General features: G+C 39.0%; 1 protein-coding gene across 1 annotated transcript; it reads right to left on the reverse strand.

The window, feature by feature from the left end:
* Positions 1 to 1,815: 1,815 nt before the first annotated feature.
* On the reverse strand, positions 1,816 to 20,559 carry DLGAP5 (DLG associated protein 5; the record flags this gene model as incomplete). The annotated part of the gene is made up of 18 exons (XM_080619620.1): positions 1,816 to 2,505; positions 3,566 to 3,615; positions 4,211 to 4,364; positions 5,738 to 5,795; positions 6,145 to 6,394; positions 7,526 to 7,745; positions 8,954 to 9,046; positions 10,527 to 10,687; positions 11,272 to 11,357; positions 11,718 to 11,847; positions 11,930 to 12,051; positions 12,459 to 12,754; positions 14,412 to 14,482; positions 15,635 to 15,730; positions 17,770 to 17,854; positions 19,070 to 19,162; positions 19,698 to 19,906; positions 20,319 to 20,559. 18 exons carry the CDS (start codon positions 20,557 to 20,559, stop codon positions 2,383 to 2,385), a joined length of 2,538 nt encoding a protein of 845 aa, XP_080475746.1. The 3' UTR covers positions 1,816 to 2,382.
* Between the last annotated feature and the right edge of the window lie 6,160 nt (positions 20,560 to 26,719).

A 26,719-nucleotide genomic window follows, 5' to 3' on the forward strand; every position in this document is an offset into this window, starting at 1 on the left:
AAGAAATTCTTTACTGTTAGGGTGGTGAGGCACGGGAATGGGTTGCCCAAGGAAGTTGTGAATGCTCCATCCCTGGCAGTGTTCAAGGCCAGGTTGGACACAGTCATGGGCAACATGGTTTAGTGTGTGGTGCCCCTGGCCATGGCAGGGGGGTTGGAACTGGTATAAGGTCCTTTCCAACACTAACTATTCTATGATTCAGTACTCGGGAAAGCAGCCTGTGGCGTTCTGCTGCTGAACCTGTGAGCTCAGGCAGCAATCTTCAAACCCATCTTCTGCAAGCACCAGCTAGGGGATGGTCACTTGATGTTTTTAGCCTCAGTGGCTCTGGTGGGTAGAGCAGTTACTCCTTTTTCACTAAAGGAATCAAAGTAGTGCAGCAAAGGACTGAAGTCCCACCCCCTGGGGAGGAGGAGGTGCACAATCAGGCTGTGAATGGCTGCTGTGTAACTCACAGAAGTATCACCTTGCTGGAGTTGTCCTCTTAAACACTGAAAAACAGGGAAAGCTCGTGAGCCTCTGAGCCTGACCAGAGTGAGGTACTTCAGGAAGGGGTTCAGAGCTGGAGGAAGCAAAAATCTCTTTCCTAGACCATAGCTAGAAAAGTTACACCACTCCTCCATTTCAAAGTCACATTCTGCTCATTTGGCAGCCCAAATCAATGTGCCACACGTTTCCCTTTCAAGAGAGATCTAAGTTGTACAAGTGTTACATGCCCCATGGAACAGGTCATGAGCCTTGGGCTTTTCTCCCTTCATCACTTGTGTGTGAGTCAAGACCAGTTTCAAGGGTGGGGAGGTTTATTGGCAAATTCACTGCATGACTCAGGCTAGTAAAAGATAAAGTATGTTCCCTTTGCTGTGAGTCATTCTCCTGGTCTTTGCAAAACAAGAACAGCAATAGCCACCACTAACATTTTAAGGATCTCTTTGACATGGCTCATACTCTTATAACAGTTGCTTCATTTAGAGATGCCATGTTAACAACAGGCACAGTGTTGAAATTTTCAGCAGATGCAGTAGCCTAGACAAATACACTGCTAACAACAGCTTAAGTGTATACATCAGATGTCCAAAATCCCTTGCCCACACTATTCAATGCAGTGTTGATGGCTAAACAGAGGAGGCAAGTCGTTAAGAGCTACCTGTTCGAAACTATCCATGTTAACAGGAATTTAGTAACACAGAAAGTCGATTCCAGCACAGTAACACCAAGTCACATTAGCTTCCTCTATTTATTTCAGTGTAATCAGTACACAGCTTCCAGGTTAAAATTCATGTCAGACAAGCTCCCCAGGCTGTCCTGGCGATGCTTTCTGCTGAGGGATTTGAATTACCTTCGCTTGGTTTAAAATAAAGTCTAGAGGAAGAATGTGTGCATTAGGCTAAGGTCACCATTACAAGAAGCTGAGTCAGATATTGGTTAAAAATACAGCACTCAACTGTACTCCTAATACCATTAATCAGATCAAGTATATATAACTGGCATACTCCTTATGCATAAATATATTACAGTCCAGAGAAGAGAACGCACAGGAACAAGATGCAAAGAGAGGCTGAGGTTAGCATGTCAAGTGTTCAGAGAAAGAGGTGAAGAGATTTTCACATGAAAAAAGCAAAGAGAGAATACAACTGAGCTTAAAAGTACTTACGATACTCAATAGATAACTGTGTCCTTAAAGAAAATAACCAATGCCTATTTTAATACACTGCCAGGAAAAGATACTATGTGACTCAGAATTCCTTGTTCTGAGTTTCTACTATTACAAAGCAAGTGGTTGCTAAACACAAGAAAGACTCCCACAGAAGAAAAAAAGACATGCATCAACCCCTGCCACAGCTGCTGCTCAGGCAGTTGTTAATGCACAGAATACCAGAGCCTAAGGGTGCAACAGCATCCTCAGAGCAGTGACCGAGCACATAACAATGCTTAGGGAAGTAACATATTGGGTGTTATCCTCTGAAGGTGCCCTCGCATCAGAAACAGGGCAGCAGTACAGCTAGTCTGGTAGGCATCTCATAATAATTCATGAGGTAAGTAAGGTCAGAATATAAAAGTTTAAAAATGAATAGTTTTAAAGCTTGAAGTAGACAGGAAATACATGGAATTATACAAAACTAAAAATATTTCATGTTGGAGGCAAAATATGCAATCATTGGATACAGCAGGTATAAAACCAGTGAACACTCCACTGCTAATATACAGCAGTACTTACCGTACAGACTGACTGCACTGTAAAACATTATGAAATATTTTAATGAGTTCCAGTACAAAGTGCTACAGGCATTCATTCACTCAGACCACAGTTCAAGGGTAACAGACTATTCCAGATACCTGGGGTTTTTGTTAGTATAATTTACATATTCAATTTCAAGTTAATTTTCATTTTTCCCCAGAGGAAGAAAAGGGAGAAAATACAATAAGGTCATTGAATGCTTCAGCTGCTGCAAACTTCTGGGCTATGGTCTTGACTGGAGTGATGGGAAGCTCAGCATCCAGCATTGGCTGTGGGAGAATGATCAGAGTGTGAAGTGAGTATTGGAGGAACAGTTATCCACTCTACAAAACAGCACTGCAATGACACATCAAACAAGCTAATAGCAAATTCCACTAACATCATCTGTGTAAGCACCAGACCAATAGCAGTTACTGTCAGTCAACCACTTACATATGCCAGGTGCCTTGCCCACCTGAGGCCACTCACACATCATGGGACAAAAACCTAGCAGAAAATACTTGACCAGGGAACAGGAGCATGCAATTCTCTTGCCTCTCACTCAGCACTATGGACATACTGGAGCTTCAGAACAAGCCACGCATGGATCTGTCAGATCCATGCAGCCATTTAGTAGATGTAAGCTTATTAAAATGTGCTTGCTTCTGTAGGATACTGTTACAAAGCAACAGCCACAGGTCAAAACCATGTGCCACTTTAAGTACCATGGCCCTGCTAACAGAAAATTTTGCAAACTTATTTCCAGGCATAAGAAGTGAATATGTGGTCCATTTTGAAGACACTCATTGCTATAAGCAGTAATCTAGATATTTTAAAGAGGATTTTGCACAAGACCCAAGTAACTCTACACCCAAATTCTGTTAGCAATTTCAAAGGTTTTGCACACATGCTTTTCCTTGTTGAATCTTACTGGCAGCTCCACAATTTAAATTTAAAGCTATGTAAAAAAAAAAAAAAAATAAAATAAGAGGGATGGGACAGACCTGAAAAATTCCAAGAAGGAAGTGGAGGGAAAAGGCCAGGCCATTCATTACATTAGTAAATATTGACAAGGAAATTCACAAGAAAGATAATTTAAAGGATCAATCTGATAAGAATCAGTCACTTTTCTGTTACAATTGTCTTGATTCATCCTACATTCATGTGCAGTAAGGAATAATAGTGCGAGCTCAAACAGGGAGACAGGCTGTTGCTGGGGCTTGTATTTGGCGTAAGTTAAATGAATTGGATTAATAACATCTTAAAGAGTTTGATTTACTCTGTAGGAAAGGTTAACAGTACCGTAGCATGCAGATTGTCTTAGTCAAATGAGCATGAAGGTCAACTTACTACATCAAAAGGATTTCTCTCAGTAGATGTCAAATTATTGCATGAAACATCTGAAAAATTAGATTATTAAGTTAGTCTGATGCTGCCAAAGCTGAAAAAAGGTACCATTTTCTGCACTTACTGAACAAAAAACCCAAACCCTCCTACCCCCCAAAAAAAATCCCCAACCAACCCCTAACTCTTCAAGTTAAACCCCTAACTCTTCAACCCCTAACTGACTACTTCCACTTCAAGCCTTTTATATTAGCTTTTTCCTTTACATATCACACAGAAATTACAAGGACAAACCTAGGGGCACTTTTTGCTCAATGTGTAACGCCTGTGTAAGTCATACTAGCTAAAGGAGGTTTTGCTAACAGCTTACATAGATTAACCAAGCTACAATGACAGTGATTTCGAAGAGTAATATTTAGACTATCATAAAACTTTAGAATAAACATAAGGCCCCAGCATCACCAAACAAACTACACTAAGCATCTCAAAGATAACCACAGAATCACAGGGTGGTTTGGGTTGAAAGGAACCTTAAAGATCATCCAGTTCCAACCCCCCTGCCACAGGCAGGGGCACCTTCCACTAGCCCAGGTTGCTCAAAGCCCTGTCCAACCTGGCCTTGTTTTGTCTCCCCCCTTTCAGTTAATGCACCTGTTTGATGTGGTTTTGGTTCTCCAGACTGAACAAAGTTAGTCTCTGTGCCATTATCCTTTTCCGGACTGCACATGACAATATCTTGTTCTTCTGCAGCAGATAATGCCATCTCTTCCATTACTTCTAATTCACTGCTAGAATCCTCCAGCACCTGAAAAACAGGAATTTTCACTGTTCACAGCCCTCTGAGAGGCTAAGATGTCTGGAGCAGCTTATTTGCTGTATTTGCTTCTCAGAGAGCCAAAAGGAAAGCACCAGTGAAACCAGGTGGACACATTTTCTTTTTGTGTGCAATTTAAAGAAGTTTGTCAGCTTTTGATACAGAAAGCACAAAGCTGAAACAGCAGCCAGAACATTCAAGGGATGTAAGTTTACAGAAAACAGCATGTCCCTGCTTTGTCAAGCAAAGTCCATACATCTATGATCTAAAGGCTTTATGGACAATTCAGGAGAGGCAGGATTTTAACTCAGGGCACTGTACAAAGCACAAGCAGGACAAGGCTCACAGCTTAAGACTGCGATCCATTTCACATGAACTATTTTCCCAGACATCCTTGTAAGCCTGATAATTTCTTTGAGAGTATAAAGGAAGTTCTTCCACATGAAAGAAGATTTTGAAGTTCAAGTGCCAAAAATATTCTGAGGATGTTCTTCTGAAGAAAAACCTATCAGCCATACTGGAAGTTATAAATTACCACCATTTTCCCAGAGACATCACCAACAAGCAATTTCTCCTTTGATAGGGAATAGATGAAGTAAAAGGTATAAAAACAAATTAGTAACCAAGATTATTTTTTAAATACCTATTTTATATATAGGGTGATGTCTAGGGGGATACACACAACATGACAACAACTGTTGTAATCATGTATAGATTAAATAAAGATACTCCATTTCCAATGAAAGGTAGTAATGAATTAGTGACTACAGAACACTGGCTTCCATTGAGTATCACAGTACCATCTAAACCAGTAAAGGCACATTCCTTTTATTCTTTTCTTTTTTTTTAAGGCTACTTAAACACTGGCATATCACCAAGTCCTTGGGCATTCTGGGGCATGAACTCCCGACACTTGTATTAGTAACACTGCTCTTGCTATGCCTTTGAAGAGTATAACAGCCCAGTGCTGTTATACTATGGCAGCCTAAGGTCCATGAGAGCTAAATACTACTGCTGCCTTTAGCCATAGTCTCCCAAATGCAAAATCATTTTAAAGAAAAATTTACACCAGAAAACAGTAGTGGACTTCAAGGAACATTGCTTGCCCAGGTGATGTGTGTCTTCACAGAGCGGTCAACAGGACCTCCAAAAGTTAGCTCCCAAAGAGCTAGACAAGGTCCCCAATCTGTAGCAGTCCCTATCTGTGTCCATACTGAGAATAAAAAAAAAAAATCACCAAATGAGGATTTGATCAGAAATCCAAGTTCTAGAACGAATAAAAATAACTTTTTCTTTTTTTTTTTTTTTTTTGCTAATTAATAATAAAATATTTAAAGCACATACATGAACTCTGCATGACTTACCTTATTTACCTCTTCTGTGCCAGCAACAGAACAGTGTTCTTCAGCAACTACGGAACTGCTGAAATAAAAGCCAAAATGTCATCATTCTTCTCAATCACCTTCAGTCAATCATGTTTTGACTTACCCAACTGATCCTAAGATTTATTATGCAATTATATTTGCTTGCTTGGCACTGGTCAACTATCAATCAAACTTTCTGGGCAGAAAATAAACTTCTACCCCAGCAGCAAAATTACACTTGGGCAAAGCTCTTAGTATTTCCTTGAGGGAGGGAACAGACACAAGGACTTTGTAGCCTTTACCACTGCAAATTGGAGAGCAACATTTAATGGGTATTAATATTAATTCTTTCAGTGAGAACTATAAATTTACTTGTACAAAGTTAAAAGCTGCCTTAACACATTTACCTTTGTTCAAGAAAACCACCAGGGAGTTTTTCCAGTGGGGGAATTTTTCCAACAGGAAACTGGTGCATTTTCAAATCTGGTGCTGGGTGGAAGCCTTTAGGCACTGGTGGTGTTTGTTCTGCAGTTGTATCCTCAGGGTTACGAAGAGCAGAAGGAACGCCTGGAAGCAAAGCTCTACTGGATGATCTTGGAGTTGCTAGTTTTTCAGAAGTTCGCTGGGAAGATCTGCAACATGTCCTTGAAAGCAAGCCTGAAAAAAAGCATTTCATGTTTCATTGTTACAGTAGTTTTTAGAAGATGAAATGAACTGTTTGTTATCATTCTAACTAGGAACGCTTTTCCCCTGCTTGCTGAATTGCCTTATATGTATTATAATGAAACCTTATATAAACCGCAAAAGAAATTGAAAAAAAGGGTGACACCAGTAGGTAGATACATTACAAAACTACATTAACTTCAGCTGAGCAATTTAGTAATGACTACTGCTTCACAGAAAGCCTGAAATAGTCAGACTTGCTGTTCCTATTAAGAAGTCCATCTGGTGACACCTGTCATTAATTTCCATCTTTTACATTTAGATAATTTTAATAGAATTAAAATGACAGGTTCAGAATTGATTTTCTAACAGATTGTCTGCTAGAGCTTGCTTGAACCTAGTGTTGCACAAAGCTTTTCAGGTCTCCTCTACTAACAAGAAGCATACAAAAAGAATTGCTAGTCTTGTGATGAGACAAGAGATCTACAGACACACACACACAAATAAAAAAAGGCAAGTTAAAAGTCAACTCTAGTTCAAAAGAACTAGAAATAGGAGAGAAGCAGAACAGCTCCTAATGAGTCAATACTGGCTTCACATAGATTGAAATGAGAAAGCACTGAAAATAAAGTTATATTTTGAGCACCTGCTAAAACACAAAAACCAAAACCAAAGCCAACCAAAACCCTACAACTATTAAACATCTTTTATAGCGAACTGGAATTATGTTACAATCTTGTTAACCATGAACACAGATCACAGGTATACTTCATTTTGCAGCTTTGAAGACAGCACTGCAAGAGATTTAGTTTGAAAAAAAAAAAAATCCCTATCTGGGAACACTCAAATTAAAACTTCATTATTAAACATGCTGAAAAAACATGAACCAGCCATTTTAACCTCTGTCCAAGCTGAGATTTCATTTTGCCATAATCACTCAAATCAGTGCATTCATGTAGAACAGCTTACTTTGGATCCCTGATGTAACCAACCACCAGTTAAAATCCTGTGTCCAGCACTGGAGTTGTATCCAGTATAAACAGCATAATTCCTCTTTCCAGTGAGATTGCTTAAACTCTCATCTGTACTTTCAGGTCACCAAAATCATGATTATGCTCCACCCACCTGGAAAGGTTTTCACAGGGCTTTCAATTGTGAAAAATCCCCCTTCAAAAACCACTTTTTCTGCCTCTGGTAGCTTCTCCTGTTGCGTATGATCAGCAGCTCCATCATGTTTCATTTTATCCCTCATAGCTGCTTTTATAGCAGCAAGCCGGTTTTGGGCTGCAGCTCTTCCAGCTGTTCCCAGCTTTGGTTTAGACGCTCCATTTGTAATAGTCTTTTTCTGAAATTGTAAGAAAGTCTGGGTCACATCTGGTAGTTTCAGACAGAAGCAATTACATACAAATGTCTACGCAAAGCCATTACACACGAACATCTATGCAGCTGCTTGTCACACATTGTGACAGCAACAGGCAACACACATGCTAGAAACAAGATCTCTCTTCATCTCCGGAATTTCTTGGTCTGACATTCAGCTATTAAAGTTAGTTTGTGTTTACAATTTATTCAGGACTTTTCATATTGAGCGTGCAGCTCAGAAATATTCAGGGCAACTTTTTCCTGACACAGGCAGTTGACATTTTTTAAAGCAGTGGGATACAGGGACTCCTAGTGGCAGGGAGATAAAAGTAACCACAGGACAGATCCCAGTTAGCCAGGGAAGTCTCTCCTTACATTCAATTTTTCAAAGGAAATTTTGTGTCTTGTATTATCTGTAGGGTTCTGACATTTACAGGCAGCTCACACAGACCACATTCCCTCCAGTTTCCTATGCCTGGAGTTTCTTATCGACCTTCATATCAGTTTTATGATTAAGCAGTCTCAAGGAACTGGACAGAGTTTAGGTTATGTGAATATGACTTGGTAATTCAGTCATTAGAAGTAATTTTATATTCCAAACCAGAAAGCAGATAAAACAGCTTACATCAAAGCTTATTTTGCAATAAGCAACAACTTATTTTGGAAAGTGTCAGATCCATTTGTGCTTAGCAAACTAGTAGTTTAATGCTACCCATGGTGCTATCTTAACAGAATACCAGTGTATAGTACTCACTGCTCAAAACTCACAGTCACTGCCAAATCAGTGTGTGGTTTCTTTTTCAGGTCAGTGTCAATGCCAGTGGCCCAGATAAGATGTTCTATATCTGAAGAGTAAATTTCTATTCTAAAATTAATAATTTGTCTTGCTAGCAAAGAGTCCAATGGCTCCCAAAAGATTCATTGCTAATTCTTATATCTAATCTTCCCAGCTAAATGAGGCAATTAGCATTACGAACACCAAGTAATATAAGTTGCACTTGGGAGATGCAAGGGAGAAAGGTGCATCTTGACAGAAATTTCACTGAATTTCTAACCATTAACATGTAAAGAAGCCAGATGAGTAAGGCTTTAGATGGAACTTTCATTTAAATAGTCATACCACAATAGCATCTTACTAGTTATTTTAGATAACACACTGCTGCATCTTGATGCCTTAGGGGCTATTCATACCTTTACAATTGCTTTGCTTGGGACATCAAGGGGTTGCCATTCATTGTCTTGGAGCTTCTTTAGATTATCAAATTTTTTATTCACATCTCTGATCTATAGGAAAGCCCAGAAAAGTGCAGGTTTGATTTTCAAGACTTACCAGATTCAGCGTTTCATGAAATTAGATAACACAGTTAGGCATACTTATGCATTTAAGGGTTTTTTTTAATACAAAAGCAAATTAAACCAACAACAGATAGAGTATTAAGCGTTCATACAGTTGACATGAAGGCTATATTAACATACACAAGCTTCAGATTAGATAACAGTACTGGTCTCATTTCTGAAGTTTAAGGTCTGTCGGGAAAGCATAGATTTGTTCAGTAAGATCCAACATCTAAAATTAAGGAGCTGTTTTACAACCTGATCTACTGAACTTAAGCACTTTGACAATTGTCACATTTAAGGAATGCAGAACACCACATTGCATAATAGCTTTTATCCAAAAAACCAGTCTTCCATTATGTAGGAAACATGCCATGCAAGCTTGCTTGCTTTTTTAAACTGCTGGCCTTAACAGCTTCCCGATGCAATCTGTACTTGTTCGTAACAAGCAAGCTTTACAGCATTACCTCCTCCCCACATGGTGCAACAGCCTGCTCTTAGGCCTTGTAATGGAGGTACTTGCCTCATTTGCTAGTGAGGCCGTACAAGGGTTATTTATGTACAGCAGACAAGCCACTGAGGTCCTCCCTGAAACTCAGAAGATAAAGAAACTTGAGCAGCTCCCAGATACATAGTAAGCATAGGTAAATCCTGCTTTTTCAAGTTACTTATTCTAGGAAACTTCCCCTCAAACATCTCTCAAGAAGGTCAAACCCTCACACTTCCTGGAAGGAATTCAAGACCTATGACTAGGATCTTAACAATAAATCCATCTTTGCATTTAACCTAACTAGTTACTAGTTCCATTGTTGAATGCTGACTTACCAATATTGTTGAAATTGGTAATTTAGAATAATTTACATAATTTAGAATAATTTAGATATATTTAGAATATTTTTGATAATTTAGAATATTATATTTTGTTCTGAAACCAACAGAAGTAACAGTAGAGTGACATGAAGATTTTCTACCACCTAAGATCACCCCTATAAGAAGTTATTGTAGTTTCTGCATTATTCTCATGCTGAAGCATGGAATTCCTATTTTTCAGGTAAGCTTCAGAAATGTTCCAAAGCTCCCAGCTTTCAGTCCAGGTAGACATTGTGACTTCATCCTCATTCCAAATCAGAATAAGATGTGGCCACATGCCTTCACTCCAGAGAAAAACAAGACACAGCCCACAAGAAACCACAACAGAAGAACAGGTCTGCATATGCTACTATACATCTATACAGTATAAAATCATGGTATATCAACTGGTAATATTCACTATCAGAAAGTGTTTAACAAGTAGGTTATTTTTTTTATGTTAAAAAAAAAAAATAATCAGAATCTGAATATGGCACAAAAACAACAACAACGCTTCCATCCACTATTTGTAAATAACCCCATCAACTTTCTTCTAGTAGGTTAATATGCAAGTACATACCTGAAAATTAATCATATCCCAAAATCCATCTAAGTCTGTACACGTTGTTTCTTTTTCACCACGTTTAAATTCACAATTATCCACCAGTCCTTCAAACTGTTCAAATCTTTCTGCTAGGAGCAGTCTTGTCTGACCAGTCGTTGTACGAATAAGATCTTTAGCTAACAGCAACAAGGAAACAAAGAAAGTACATCTTGGAATAATCCATCATTGCATACTTGATTTAAATATGTATTTGAAGGGTCTGGAGTTTGGTTATTGTTTGAACTATGCTCATCTATTGCAGACCTGCAATACAATTCTGACAGAACAAACTTATCCATTGAATAGCTCTGAACTTGCATCTTTCAAAATGCTTATCTTTAAGTCTTTAAGATGAGCATTGGTGAGTCACTTTCATTCTCCCAAACATGAACGCTTATTCTACATTAAAACCTAATTTTATTTAAAAAAAAAATAAAAAAGCTTGGTTAAAGTTCATACATTTAAATACATTTAAAACTGACAACAGTAAGCCTATTTTGATAGTGTCAACCACGTGGCATGTCAAGTACTACACATAAGTTTTAGTATTGGTAGATAAAGCATGACTTTTTGTCTTGAGGCAGATACAACTCTAAACTTTATTTAACATAACTTTACTCAGTGCTGTAGATTTAGGTGCTATTTTGATAATATATTCAGATATTCCCTCTGTCCAGTTACCGTATCACCCCTTCTAGCACCTATTACAGTCTAGTCTTACCATCCTCTGGAATGTCCAGCTCTAATTTTCCATCCCACTGGAGGCACTGAGACATCAGGCTCTCAGTCTCAGACCGAAGAATGTTTCTAAAAATAAAGGGATAGTGAAAAAATCAGGTTTTGGAGAATTTTCTAACTGCTGTCGCTACTTGTGACTGTTATGATTACTACCCTTTTGCTCTCAGGGAAGCTATGCCATTAATTTTAATTTGCTGACTGAGATACTTTTCTACTGCTTTCAGGTTTGTGTTCCTTAGGACAAGGTGCTAGTCTCCAGAATTTTATATTCTTTACTTGAACTAACAATACAAAAGGGAAGATAGGAACATGTGCCTACTCAGGGTACTGCTGACCAAGAACCATAAGCTAATCTTTACAGGGTGTCTCATTACTCCTGTTAAGGACTTCCAAATAGACAACGAGGAAGTGAAACAAATTAACACAAACCTGAAGTAGGGCACATCATGCTCTTGCTCTCTTGTATCATCTGACTTGTTTTCAAGCACTGCTGTATCTGGAGAGATTGGAACTGTGGAATTTGATCTCTGAATGGAAGTTTTCTCATCCAATTCACTTGCTGAAAATTATGAAAGGCATTTGTTCAGAATGTGATGAAAACTAAAAACATTAGAACAATAAACTAAGTGTCAACTTCCTACCTTTTTCATCTTCCAAACTTGTGGGGGTTTGTTGTTCTTGAATGTCTTTACCAGCAGTTGAAACTGGACTTTTAAAGCTAGCCTCTTGTGTCTTAGTTTCACTAGATTTTTTAATTATAATACTGGAAGAAACCAAAAAGTACATTTAGAGGTAAGACACATTGAGAAACACGACATCAAATATTGCTGAATACACAGAAACATGCAATTTGGAAAGCAATCCTACACACAATGCTAGAGAACTGAAGGAAATCCTATTAAAATGAATAAATCTGCAGAGATAGTATGGCACAGTCCCTGATACATGTTGCTGCTCTACTTCTAAAGCACAGACAGAATTATGGATTGTATTGCTTTCTTTGCTGTTGAATTAAGTCCACATTTAAGCTATGTTAGCAACCATGTTGAGCAAGTGCTTCAACATCACAACAGTTTGCTACACATGGAATCTCTCTATAGAAAGATGATGTTTTGGGTATCATCACAGAGGTTCACTTGCATTTTAGGCCATTAGAAGAAAGAATCTTACCCTGGTGATTCTGAAAAATCCCAGAAGGCATTAGGTGTCAAAAATGCATTTGCCCTAGAAGGAGTCATGGGTGTAACTTTGTAGGTTGCTAATCCATTTAATGGCTGGAATACAAAGTTTTGAGGTGCAAAAGAATGCACTCTGGGTCTCCTCAGAGCAGAATTGGTTTTGTTTTCCACTGAGGTTTGTTCCTGTTGAATTTCTATTGACACTAGATGTTTAGAATCAGCTGTAGAACCTTTCATCACTGGATCCAGTTGAGCGTTTTCATCCACTTCATGTTCAGAAGGAATTACCTACAACAGCACAAAGAGACAAAGCAAACACTACATTATCAAATCAATTAAGTGTTTACTATAGGCTTAGGCTGAATTTTAACATGACTGTCTGAAAGCCATTAGGAAGGGAACACAATAGCATACGTGTACAGAAGTCATGATTTACCAATAGGCCCAATTGGATTTGACACCTGCAACTAATTCTAGCAGCAGGGGTAGCACTTCACTACAAGGAACACAACAATCCACTGAAGGGGCTAAAGCAGCAGAACACCTCACCTATGAAAACAGTAATTAAAATTAGCAAATCCTTGATCCCATTGCTAGAAAAAAAAATGCTTTAAGGTGATAAGCTCCTCAAGAGCAGAACTCCTAGCTCCAAATCAAACTAGGCCTGTTGAATAATCACAGTTTATACACATACTCTAATCCAAAGACTGAAGAACAAGCTAAAATAAGCTGATAGCTGAGGAATGCAGCCCAAGACAAGTATGGTTAGGACCACAGAATGTCATTTAAAGAGGAGAAAAAGTTAATCAATAAATTGAATCCACATTCCTATGAGATGAACAACCAGATAGTCATACAGAACACATTTCTGAGATACCTATATTGAGATACTGTAGCTCAAACCAGCCAAAAGAGCATAGATCGTTTTTCAAGAAAATACACATCTTCAATCCACTGAAAGTCTTGGTTCTACTTTAGATACCCCTGCTTGGAATGTAAGCCTTGAATTCAACTTTTAACTCACTTCTAATGAGGTGACTGAGGTTACAGCAAGAGTTTACCAACTGGCATCACAAACCAACTCCTGCCTGAGAAGAGGTATTCATCTAAGCAAGGATGTAAGTGCCTCTTACCTCCTGTCAGTGTTTGTACAGGATTGCACCAGTTTCAAGACCATGCTAGAGCACAGCCACAGTTATGGAAACAGGAGCAGAGATGGGAGACATGAGGTAAGAGGCAATATTGGAGTGCAAAGAAGGAGAAAACTCTTTGATAGCTCTCACACACGATGGTCAGCACATGAATGCATGAGAGCTATGATGAATTCAAATACTGCTGTCCCGATGTAAAGGAAGAAAAGTTTTTATTACAGCAGTGTCACTAAGAACCACAATGACTGCATTTAATTATGATAAATCATGTCATAAATCATGTCTACCTTGCAGTGGAGAACATTGCCAGCTTTACTTTTTGGTGGTTCAAAACCTAAACATGTACTTATTTCTCAGCTTCTGGAGTATTGTATCTTTAACTGAGCAGGGAATGGATACATCCAGAGTTGTGTTTCAAAAAGGAATGAACTGCACAAAACCTACAAATGCTAGATAAAACCAGCTGGTTTTGTGGATTGTTTTTGTGTGTATGTTGTTTTTTTTTTTTAACTAGCTAAAACATCAGACATGAGATATGTCATGTAAGAATTTATCTAATTCAAATCATTGTCCAGATCTTGATTTGTAATCAAGTCACACATAAGCACTACAGTTGATCTTAATTTTAAAAATATATCATAATAAAAGACATACAGCTTCTTCCCCAAAATCTAGCTTATTAGTGAACTTATTACTTCTGTGATTGAGTGCAACTATGTTTGAGCTACAATTACATTGTTATTACTCTTAAATCAGTTTTACTGCTTTTCCATTTCAAATAGTAAATGACCTACCTCTGTGATGCCAGGTTTGACTGTTTTCTTCTGCTTTCCTGCATTTGCTGTCTTCTTTTGTGACTGGTTACCTAGAATGAGAGAAACTCCCAAAGGTCAAAGAGGCATCTGATTAAGATAATCTCTCTCTCTCAAGATTGCCATAAAAGTCCGGTGGCTAAAGACAGGGAGAGAGTGCTTTGTTTCTTGAGTGGGATGTGGCTAGAGGGCAGACACCTAACTGCAGAAGTTCATTCAAAAGAAAACCCCACCTAGGATTTAATAACCTACTAAGAGATGTATCACCTAGAAAGGAAAACACATGCATTAAGTCATTAGGCTTTAGATGTTTTCTTATACAAAAATCATCTTAATTCCTTAAATGCAGAAAAGACAGCATCAAGCCAAATTGAGTTCAGATTTTTAATTTCTGTATGGCATAGGATCTGTTGATTAATTGAAACTGATACTACAAAAGCTGTGCTTTTAGCCTAGAGGTTAATTTCTGTCACATATATAACAAGGGACACTGCAAAACATTCTAAATACCCTGAGAGCCAGAATATATACTAAAAATTTACCCTTCAGTAGCCATCATGTTCCTCTATTCTAGTAAACAGGCAAACATGGATGAAGACATACTTCTGATGTGAAGGAACACAAGCTCTCATCTCTTCCAAAGGTATCTGTTCCTGATCACAGGCTTAATAATCCTACGGCATTAAGCAGCGATACATTGAACTGGCAAATCTTTACCAGTTCTCATTTTGTTCTTTCAGGTTGAGATTACCATATGGATACTGATGCTCTACACTGACAGATTTTATGGGAAGCTGTCCAATGTTGGTTTCAACATCTTAATTCAAATACTGCAATAAGGCTCCAGATGAGAGTCTAAGTGATATAGTATTTAGTCCTTTTCTTACATGATGATTTGGCATAATTTACATACAATTATTCAAAAGAGATAGTTACACTGCAGAACATAGTGTGCTAAGACAGTTCAGAACAAACTGATATTTATCTCTACAGCACAACAGAGTGAGATATGAGCAAAACCCTAAAGAAAAAGCTCTCAGTATATAATTTGACAGTGAGCCTAACAGCAGCATATAAACATGCACACTGTTTCCACTGTTCACTTATCCAGTACTAGATGGTATCTCTTTACAGCACGCTATTCCAAATACTTACATGTTAGGCTTGAGCCATGTAAGCAGGACTAGATTCACTACCTCACTTACCAGTAGTAGCTGTCATTTTCTCCATCTGCCTAGCTGCAGAGGCGGCTGCTCTGGTGATTCTTACATTTGAGGCTGTCTGGACTGCAGTCTGCAACACTAGGAAATATCAATTCCAGAGATTGCAAGCTTAATAAGGAACTGCACTCAAGTAATAAAACAGAAAGTTTAGATTTTGTAGAAATCAGAGAAGTGCAGTAGCAATTATCAGTTGCACTAGTTTGCCAGAATCAGCAGAGTTGGGTTGGTTTTTTGTTAGTTCAGTGCAACCAGTGCTAAATATGGATGGCACAGCTCGGACTTCGCATTAAGGCAATGCTCTAAAGGTCCTTGATCGAAGGTGTTTTTGTTGTACAGTAGTACCTCCAGGACCATCAAGGTACCAGTGTGCTTGATGCATGTACAAAGCTTAAGGAACCCTTCTCAAAGTTCCTTGCAATCAGAATCAACATAATCTCCACTTTAGAGATGACGCTTTCTAGAGTAGTAACTTGCCATGGCTATTTGCAAAACTGGAAGCTTAAGCAGACCATCTGTGTAACACAGTGATACTCTGGTCATTATATAAAAGTATTGTAATGTCTGAATTTAATCCAATCTAACAAAGTATTCTTAAGACAAAATATTTCAGGGTCAATTTATAAAATATGACAAATTCATGCACTGTATTACCCATCTTAAAAATTGCCATCTTTGTATTTCAGTACTGTTTTAATATCCTTCAAAAATGATAGCATCCTCCTGCACAGAAAAATTTAACAGGAGCTCTTTATTTCATACCCTCCCTTTCTACATCTGCCTGAAACCTAATAGCCTTACTTGGTCAATCCTATTCATGTTTTTAATGTCAAACTGCAATTCTGTGGAAGCTAGAATGACAAGTTGGGGGGAAAAAATTACCAGATATATAACATTTGATTTACCTAGACATTTACTTCCGTAACATTTTTATACTAATGTTTAAATACATAATGTGCATTCTTGATTCAGCACAAAAGGAATAATCAAGTCTAGTGGATGAAAATTGTTCAAATGTTAATGTTTCAATTGTTAGATCAAACACTGATAACAGATCTTTTCAGTATTCACTGAAGGCATTACTGAAATTTACTTAAATAAAGGACTGCTGCTTGCCAATTTAATTAAATTAGTGATGAATAAGTCATTTAACTCTGAATTACTGAGCATCTTGCATTAACGTCAATATTCCACATGACTTCACCTGATCTACTTAAGGCACAGACATCATTGAGCTATCAGGAAGTATTTCTAATCAAAAGTCTTCTACTCCCTGAAAGGTGGCATGGGTTGTTTTTTTTGTTGCTGTTTTCTTAAGAAATATATGTAATTGTCACATAGAAAGTGACAGATATAGAAGTGGCTCTTGTAAAATAGGAAAATGCAAGATTGTAATTTACTGAAGAGACAATCATATCCAGTTGCACCAGCGTACATCAGAGGTTTGGGCTGCTGTCTCCACCATTCTATGCTAATGTGCTTTACCATTAGGCTATCCTTTTCCAGTGCTGAGTTACACAAGCAGTTCCATTTAGACACCACAAACAGCATATTTGCTGTATAGACAGAAGGTGACTTCACTGAAAATATTTACGGCTCATGCAATGAGCTATTTTTCAGGCCACCCACAATACCAAGGAAAATTCGTATTTTCTTATATCAACTAGTCTTCATCTTCCCAGGTGAAGTCCCTTGCTCTTCTGTAACAACAGCAGTTACATACAGAACTGATAAACTTCTCAGAGACAAACAGAAAGCTCTGCAAAGTTCCAGATGCTAAAGCAGCTAGCAGTCGCACAATCCAACCTACTGACTTCTCCCTCCCCTAGGGTGAATAATCAGTAACTAGGACATTCCATTTCCCACAGCCTACAGAAGCAACAAGTACACGATACCCAGAGCCACACACCTGATAATCTGCCAGCTGCTGCCCTTGTCATAGTTGGTAGGAACAGCAGTCCTAAGAACTTCTTGTCTCCTACAGACAAAAATGTACTGCGGATCTTAACCGAAGATGTTCCTTGCCTCCCTCCCATAATGTCACAACTACTGACCCAGGGAAAAAACCCAGTGGTGTCCTTCTTATGAATTCAGATGTAGAGATCATACTACTTCCATACCTTTTGCTTTTTCACCAGCTTTGTCTGTACTCGTCTGTTTATATCCTGCTTGCATGGGGCGCACTTTATGCCCGTTGGCACAGACCTACAAGTAGACAATATTTTGTGAAGTATTAGACTTCTAGAAATTAAGCAGCTTAATTTCTTTCCTCATCTTTCTATCCTAGGCTCCAATAAAACAAATGGTTATATAATTTGGCACAAACGGCTTTGGAAAGTAAAAAAAAGTAAAGCTAAAACAGCTCAGTTTAGACATGTGTTAACATGTATTATCCAACTAGTTAAGAATCTGCCAGAAAAAGAATGAAGAAAAATATTTAAGAAACATTTTCAGCTTACTGTGAAACTAGGTGTCAATTACTGTCACATCCTGGTAAATGTGCTTTAAAAATCAGTTTTCAGAAAAAAAGCCCAGTATTAATTCAGTTGTCCCTTTGTAATGTTATGACTGGAAACTCTTAAACTACATTCAAGTTATACAATGGGTATGCTTGGAAAGGACCTCAAGATTATTCAGTTCCAACCCCCTGCTATGGGCCGGGATGCCTCACACTAGACCGTGTTGCCCAAGGCTCTGTCCAGCCTGGCTTTGAACACTGCTAGGGATGGAACATTTACCACTTCTTTGGGCAACCTGTTCCAGCACCTCACCATCCTCACAGTAAAGAACTTTTTCCTTACATCTAACCTGAACTTACTCTGTTTTAGTTTAAGTCCATTACTGCTTGTCATATTATTTTTGTAAGTTTGTTTCTTTCAAGTTTTGTAAGGCAAGATTGCTAGATTTGAAATACAGCTTCTTCTATAGATGGTGAAATTCCCCCCAAAAACCTACTTTTTATACAAGTAATAGCAGAAGGGACTGCCAAGATTAACAGTGAAAATATGCCAACATTGAAATAATTTTGGAGTGAAGAATTAACTGCATTCATGACAGACTTTCTGCATTCAAGGGAGATGCACTGGCTCTCCAAATCAAAAACAAAGTATGTAACTTCAGGCTCACTACTGCCTCAATGCATATCTGCAGTCCTTGCTGACTACAACATTTTGTATTGAAAAACCTGATCCAGAAGATCTGTGCACTCTTCTCAGTACTGACCTAATCAAACTCCCTCTACTTCAGATCAGCATGATACAGTCTATCAGCTTGCTGAAAGCTGATCTAATTTATCTTTCTTACCAGGAAAACCTCCTTAGGGACAGCTCTCAACTTTAAGCATACGACCTTGAGTTATGGTCTGAAGGATAATTGCATACATTTCTCTAAATTAATCTGAAATTTATACAGAAAACAAACCACAGAGTGCTTAGATGCAGTTGGTATCACAGTTTTTAATTCTTGGTTCTTGGCCTTTGATCGAGTAATCCTCCCAGAGAAAGCAGGAGCTGCCTGGAAACATCCCCAAGGAAACAGGAGTTAACATAGTCCTTATCCACCACCCTATCATCATCAGAGTAAGCAAAAGTTCAAGTGTTAAAAGCAACATGCCTGTGCAGAATGTGTCAAGCGTGTAATGTGAAAACTTTCAGTCAAGTGGATTAAATAGGAACAAGTTACCAGTTCTAAAATAACTTAGTTGTTTCATTTGTGGATGAATCATTCCAGTTTTTGAAGTGATAACACAGTCATAAATACAAAAATCAACATTTCACTAGTACTATTTCCAGCTTTGTTAAAAAACAAACAAACAAACAAACCCGAAAGAGCCAAATCACCCCCTTATTGTTTCTTCTTATAAAATAAATATTTATGAATTATTTACAAAATAAACTGTTTGGCATAACATACACATCATTTTGTGTACAAATAGAAATGTTAGTATCTTGTACCATGTATATATATATTTATGTATTTATATATTTTATATATATATTTATGTATTTACTGTACCATTTATATATATATTTAATATTACTCTTATTACCTTTTCTCTCTGCTTCACTATCACTGGATCTTCAGGTACAAATGAGAGAAATCCTGGTGCAGTTGGTCTATATAACCCAACTTTAAACACACCCTTCTTTGCTTTCTCTCTCTGCTCTCTCAGTTTTCGAAGTTCCTTTTCTTCTTTATAGCGCTGGAGCATTTCCTTGCGTTCATTAATCCTCTTGGAGGTTGCATTTGTACCTTGTTCTGAAGCAAAGATGGAAGACAGGTACATTACAAAATCTTGAAGATATTTATGAGTCAACAATAAGCATATGACAGACACCAGTTAAATGTTAGATGAAAATTTAGATTCGAGTTTTTTGATTCTTGAATGACAAAGCAACTTCCTATTGATTATTAATAGCAAAATGCATTCTTCCTTTAGCTGCTGCCGACCAGTCAGAGCAAAGCCTTGTTCATACCACCAGAGCAGTGAGGAGGATAAAGATGTATTAAGACTATTTTCTTAGAAAAACTGGTAGTAATTTTTTAAATCTTAAACCTTGTCTTCAAATTAAAGCATTGACTACAATTAGGTTCCTGTGACAATGTTACTAAATCTACCTAAAACATTTTTAATGATTTAAAAAAGGTTTCTAAACAAGTTTTTACTTACTCTGTTTGACACTGCTGTTCTCTTGAGAACATGTTTCACTCCTCTCCTTTAGTTGAGGATTTCCCTTCTCTCTTGAGAGCTGAACGTTAACATCTGCCAATCCAAACTGTCTGCCCTTTTCAAACAACTTGTGTCTGTTCTCCTTCTGAAGCACCGATTTTCTACGTGCCACTTTTGTTCTGAGGGCTTCTGTACTCAGATCCTTTTTGTATCGACTGGCAAACTGGGAGGTAGCAGCCATCTTGATGACCCTGGACAAAAACCATAATGATTAGGAAAAAAGCTGTTATGGTTTGTTTTGCTCTTTTCATTCTAAGTTTACACGTTCCAAACAAAGCCGTGGGTTCTTTGGATTGTATACATACCGGAGAAAATGCAAATGACAATTTCAGTAATGACTGTATCAGTCCTCTTTATTTTATGCATTCAAGTGGCTAGTTTGATAAGTGGTTAGCAAGTCTGACACAGAATTAGTTGGGGACTCGGTGTCACTGTCAGGGATTGGCCTGCCGCTCTCTTTTTAACACAGATGTTTTTCATGTTAAGGAGACAAGCAAGTAATTACAAGGTTGTAGGACAATACTTGGAAGCAACACTGCCACTGAGCACTTAGATTATATCCCATCCGATAACCAGGCATTTTTGTCATGCATCAGAGTTCCTGGCACCATTTCCAAACTGTGTTTCCAGGATGCAACTGCAATACAATAGCATTTATTGCAAGCAGGATTTCTCCCCTATTTTTTTACCCAAAGAAGACTTACTGAAACATCAGTTGGTCTGTACATACTTTATAGAAAGCTTTACAGTAAGAAGAGCAACAGAGTGAAACTAAATAATCAGCAGTTATTCATTTATCAGTAAAATGGCCATTTACTGAAGTTTTTAATTTCAAACAACAAACTTTGATCAAACTCAAGGAATCATCAGTGACTGGACTGAAATATCAGCCTGGACTATGGGTGTACAGGATTTCTTGAAGTTAATCCTCTCCATTTGCTACCAAAAGCCAAAAACACCACCAGCAGCCTATCTGAAAAAACTCAATGTCAGAAGAAAGAGAGCACCAAAATAAACAGAAAGAGTACAGAAATAAACTGTATGTACTCATGTAAAAAGTAAACAAGGAGAGAATCTGAGCTATCATAAGAAGGAATACAAAGTCTGTTCAGCTACCATTACTGCTGGCAGCAGCAGCTCCTTGTTTCCCACTTTATGGCAGTATTCATGTAGTGAGCAACTTGCACAGCACGGGTAGTACCTGCACACTCATCTGGAGGTGCTTAGAACAGAATGTACAAATAGAATAGAACAAAATGTACAAATTTAGAAATAATATGCAAATATCAGTGTGTATATTTTGCTGCTTTTTTTCCCCCCCAATACTGCAAAATCAGCAGTAAAAGTTAAACAAGCGAAGGGGAACGAAAATCAAAACTCAGCTTAAAGCACTCAGAGACTGGATATCTTCCACATAATTCTGACATACCTCATGTATGTCAGTCCCATCCAATTCAATGAACATCTTAAGTTTCATCCTGCATCTTATATTCCAACTTTCAGAGATTATTAACTGCCATCTTTAATCAATGAGTGCAAATGATCAGACTACCTCTACTGTAGTTCATAGTCACATTTGCCTTGCTTTATATCCAAGTAATTAGGAAAGGTTAATTCATGAGCATCTCCAGTAATAATCTTTGAACTGATCTGGTTAGTCATTCCCACTGTATTACAGAAATCCATGAAGAAAGCGATCAGAGGAATATATCTCTACTACCTAACTTGTAGAAGAATCAGGCTTTTTGATTGCAGTGGATGAAAGTCACTCCTAAAAGCAGCAGCTAACATCAAGCCTCTACACCCATCCTTTGTGGGCTTTCAGAACAAATTCCCTAAGTTTACCTTAAGCAGGTACAACAATGGTACTTTCAAAGTGTACGTGCGATTTTTGATTCAGTGCCTTGAGAGAAGGTAATGTAACCTATATGCACAGAATACGCATAGTTTTCTATCAGGCAAGCTTACAGAAAGCTGCATTTGCTTTCAACACGGATAAATATTTAAAACACTTAAAGGATTTTTCTGCTCTACTTTCTACTTTGAACAACCTTTTCCTAGTTATTGTGGTGTAAATGCACTTAAGACCTTCTCACAAGAATAAACCTCAAGAACAAGTGATTTCAGTACATAATCCTGCAGAAGAATTGATCTGAAGCTTGAAGGTGGCAAATATAAATAAAGATACAGAGACAGCTGCCCACAGAGGCATTATCATCTCACATCCTAGGTCAGCAAAACCAATACAAGAGACTAACCATGATCTCTTTGGGCTCATTAAAACTGTATGGCATGTTCAATGCCCTAAGCATCTATTTAGGATGAAAATAACTGTCTGCTTTTCTTTCCAAGCTATGTTTTTTTAGTACCTTGCCCAAACAGAAGTCTAGAGTCATATCTTAGAACCACAGAATGGTTTGGGTTGGAAGGGGCCTTAAAGCTCATCCAGTTTCAACCCCCTGCCACAGACAGGGACACCTTCCGCTAGACCAGCTTTCTCGGAGCCCCATCCAACCTGGCTTTGAACACTGCCAGAGACGGGGCAGCCACATTAATCAGACTTTAAATTAACACAAATTCAAGACTAGTAGCAGGAAAGGGACAAAGGGCTTATGTAAAACTAAGGATTTGTGACCAGCTAGCACAACCTCTCAAAATTAAAGTTGAAAACTTATAGGATTGATTTTTATACGTATATGCGTGTGCACATATATATATATATATATAAAAAAGCGAGGGAAAAGACCTACTTTTGATCAACATCACCACAAGCACCAAAGGACTAATACAGACATGAAACAGAGTTTGCATTTTTTAGCCTGAATAGCGACAAAGCAGAACTATTTTTAAAGCAGGAACCCAGCAAGTTTAGGGGCCGAACAGGGTCTACACTCAACGGTTTCGAGACGGGAGTCACGACAAACAGCACGCCATCCTCCATCCAGCCCCTGCTTCTCACCGCAGCTCCTGGGTGTCACCGCACGTCTTTCCCCTCAGCCCCTTCCCCGCCACCGCCCCACCGTGTTTTCAGGCCAGCTAAGAGAAAAGACACCACTGCCAGGCCCCCCCTCCCGAAGCCCCACCATACCTGTGCCGACACTGCTCTCAACACCCACAGAGCCTCCTGTCTCTACCCTCACTTTCAAATATCACCTGACAACGCTCATTGGTCAGTCCAGGCCAAACCGCAGGCTCTCACTGGCCCACTCATACCGACCGTTGATGGGCAGAGCCGCATATTCTAGATGCTTATTGGCTCCTCATGATCGCCACGGCTGATCTTTATTGGCTGCACTTAGCATTTTCCTCCTCGCACTTGCCGCTTATTGGCTGGTGAGATGAGGGAGGCGAGGCCTTTTCCTGGCGTCCCGCCTGTGGGGGGGAAGCCGTTCTAAGATGGCGGAGGGAGTAGGGTAGGTGGCGATCAGGTGCCTAATGCTCCGGGAGGACTCGGGGGCAGGGTGAGGGTTTCGCTCTTCTCCACCTCGTCCCGTCCTCCCAGCGCCCAGGCAGGTCTGTCTGTACCTCAGTGCCGTCCTGTGCCACCCCCTGAGGAACCTAAGCGGAGTCTACCCAGGCTTTACGCAACCTAGGGTTGTCGAGCTTTTTCCGCACCAACTCTCTTTAAGTCCTGTACCCGCATCGTACCAACCTTGCGTTTTGCTGTGGCGAATTGTGTTTAATGCGACTCTGGTCTGCAAGACGGTTTGCTCTGCCTTTGTTTATCAGCAAAATTAAAATGTAAAAACGCTATTGAGAGAACCAACCGCTTGGTGGCACTGCAAAAATGTAGACAGCGTTTGAAAAGAAGTGGTGTCAAACAGGAAATTGCTGAGCAGCAAGCGCGGTGGCAAACGGGACAAACCAACCTTCTTACAGCCTACAAATGCAGGATCTTTACACGGCATTACAGGGAAACCTCAGTAAATTTTTACATAAAGGCGATTACAGTGGATGGAGACAGTAATAAGTGGATTAAGAGCGCAGAGCGGTCTGCCTTGAACCATTGGAGACTGTCTCTGTGCCTCACAGACTGCAGCAGTTGGAGAAGTGTGTCCCCCCCCCCGGCTCCCTGTATGGACTGCCGGGGGTGACAGCAAAGATTTCCAAACATCAACCACCCGGGCTAATCCTACAATCACTGATTTACTGCAGGACAATAAAAGATGAGTATGGAGGTTATTAAGTGCTGCCAGGTTCCCTTGTGGTATGGAAAAGATCCAGCTGAACAGAGCTACAGGAGTTTGCAGACTCTGCCCACAGGGCTCAATCCAATGCAGTCCTCAGTGTTTGCTGATACTTGTTACTCCCCTTTTTTTCCCAAATGGCTGGAATTTGAGGGCACTCAGCAGTTCTACCTTAGAATATCAGGATATGGTCCAGTAATGTGAACCATACTGAACCACAAGTTTTAGGGCAAAAAATTATTTTGGCAGTGTCTTCCAACCAAAAATAATTTTTTTCTTAATGTATACCTATATATGAAGGATTCCTTCATGGTGAAACAGTACTTGTCTCCTCCTTGGAGCATCTAGACCAGCACATTTGCTCATTTCCACTTGTGGATGTTGATACTGAATTTAGGAAGCATGGCTGCACTGCAGCCAGGCCTTTAATCTCACTAGCTCAAGTAACATCAGGGATGACTCACCTTCAGGGTAGACAGGTAACCCAAGTAGGTAGCTCAGGTCTTTGGCAGCCTCTGCTGCGCACCTTCATGAGTCGTTACTTGAGCTAGTGAGGTTAAAGACAGAATGAATTTACTTAGCATACTGCAGTGCCACCTTCCACTAACAGTATCTAGGTCACAGTAAGGGTCTCGATGTTTTTGCATAATGCCATGATTTTAAAGTATTTTAAAGTATTAAAGCAATATCCCTTTATGATAACATGTGGTGTGCGCTTTTCAACCAAATTCTTGATTGCTACTGATTTTATTGTGTTAAGAGGAATAAACATATTACCATTTCATAGAGAGAAACAAGCAATATAAATATATAAACTCATTATGCTATGAAGATATTATACATGCCTGGAAGGTTAAACCTATTTTCTTACAGTCCTGATGATTTTATGATAACATGCTTACATTTTGCCCGTTGAAGTTTTGAGAACTAATTTCACTTTATCTGTTTCTTGGCAATACAACCGTCATTATCAGATACATTTTATACTGAGGAGATGGTTATGTGGAAATCTGCTGACTTGCTCTTTCTACTCTTCATTTGTTCACATGGGACATTGGTTTTTGTGAGTGTGTTTCTTCCCACCCTTGCATAAATGCACCATACTGAAGAATAATATGGAGTGTGTAGGTAAACCTATCCCCAAATTTAGCCCTGAAATAATTACAATTTCTGAATATATTTTTGGTGAATAGAGTTATAAAGCTGTAGCCCACAGCAAGACATACTTCTCACTTGCATGGAGTCAAAGAAAAGACCTGTAGCAAACTCCCGTAAGTGGAGCACAGCATGATGCTGCAGAGGGCACAGAATACACCTCCTACCAAATAATTCATATCCTCTTACGTATGGTGCAAAAAAACCATTAAGGGCTATTCTCACTAACTTTTGCTTATGCTTTCCTTAAGTGGTCACTAGTTTAAAAAAAGACCAATTCTAGGTGTGGAAAATAGCTACATTCCTGTCTTGCTAAAACTAAGAAACACAGTTCAGCCTTCTTCTTCTATTTCTTGCTCTGTTCTTTGGTTTCATTTTGCACTGTAGCAATTTTTTAATGGACTATGAGACTGCAACTCACCAACCCCCTAATGCTTCAGCCTGTAGCCTGGAACGAGGGAATGGTCCAAGCAAGTGGGGCAGACAGACATTTGGACTCTCAGTAGGATGACCTTGTACAGCATCTTCCCTTTGTTGGACATTTGCTTCACCACCTAGATAAGCACACGAATGACATCAAATTCAAACCCTACAGTCCACGGTGTTAAAAAGAAATTGGTGACATTGCTCTGTTCTTTCAAAAAGACTCCTAAACCCTCTATGTGTGGGCCCAGGATCCCATGCTGATGGAAAACCCTACATCTGGGCTACATGGAGCAAGTCTAAAACATCCCTGTTTGATATCTTTGCTCAGGAAGTGGGAGTTTCCACTCACCCTTGGGAGGTGTCTCACACTTTCCTGGCTATAAATAGGAAGACAAGGTACCTGACTCTGGGTATTATATTGCACTCTGGCAGCCTGATCCCTAGTTGCTAGATGTAGCACATTTATAAGCTCCCAGCTTTCACTGGAGCCAGCCTAAAATGCAAACTAGCAATCTTTTAATGTAAAATACAGTTGGAAACAAAGCCTGAGTAGTTTTTATCTCAGCATATCTT

This window comes from Psittacula echo, assembly GCF_963264785.1.
Source record: "Psittacula echo genome assembly, chromosome: 5".
Classification (NCBI taxonomy): Eukaryota; Metazoa; Chordata; class Aves; order Psittaciformes; family Psittacidae; genus Psittacula; species Psittacula echo.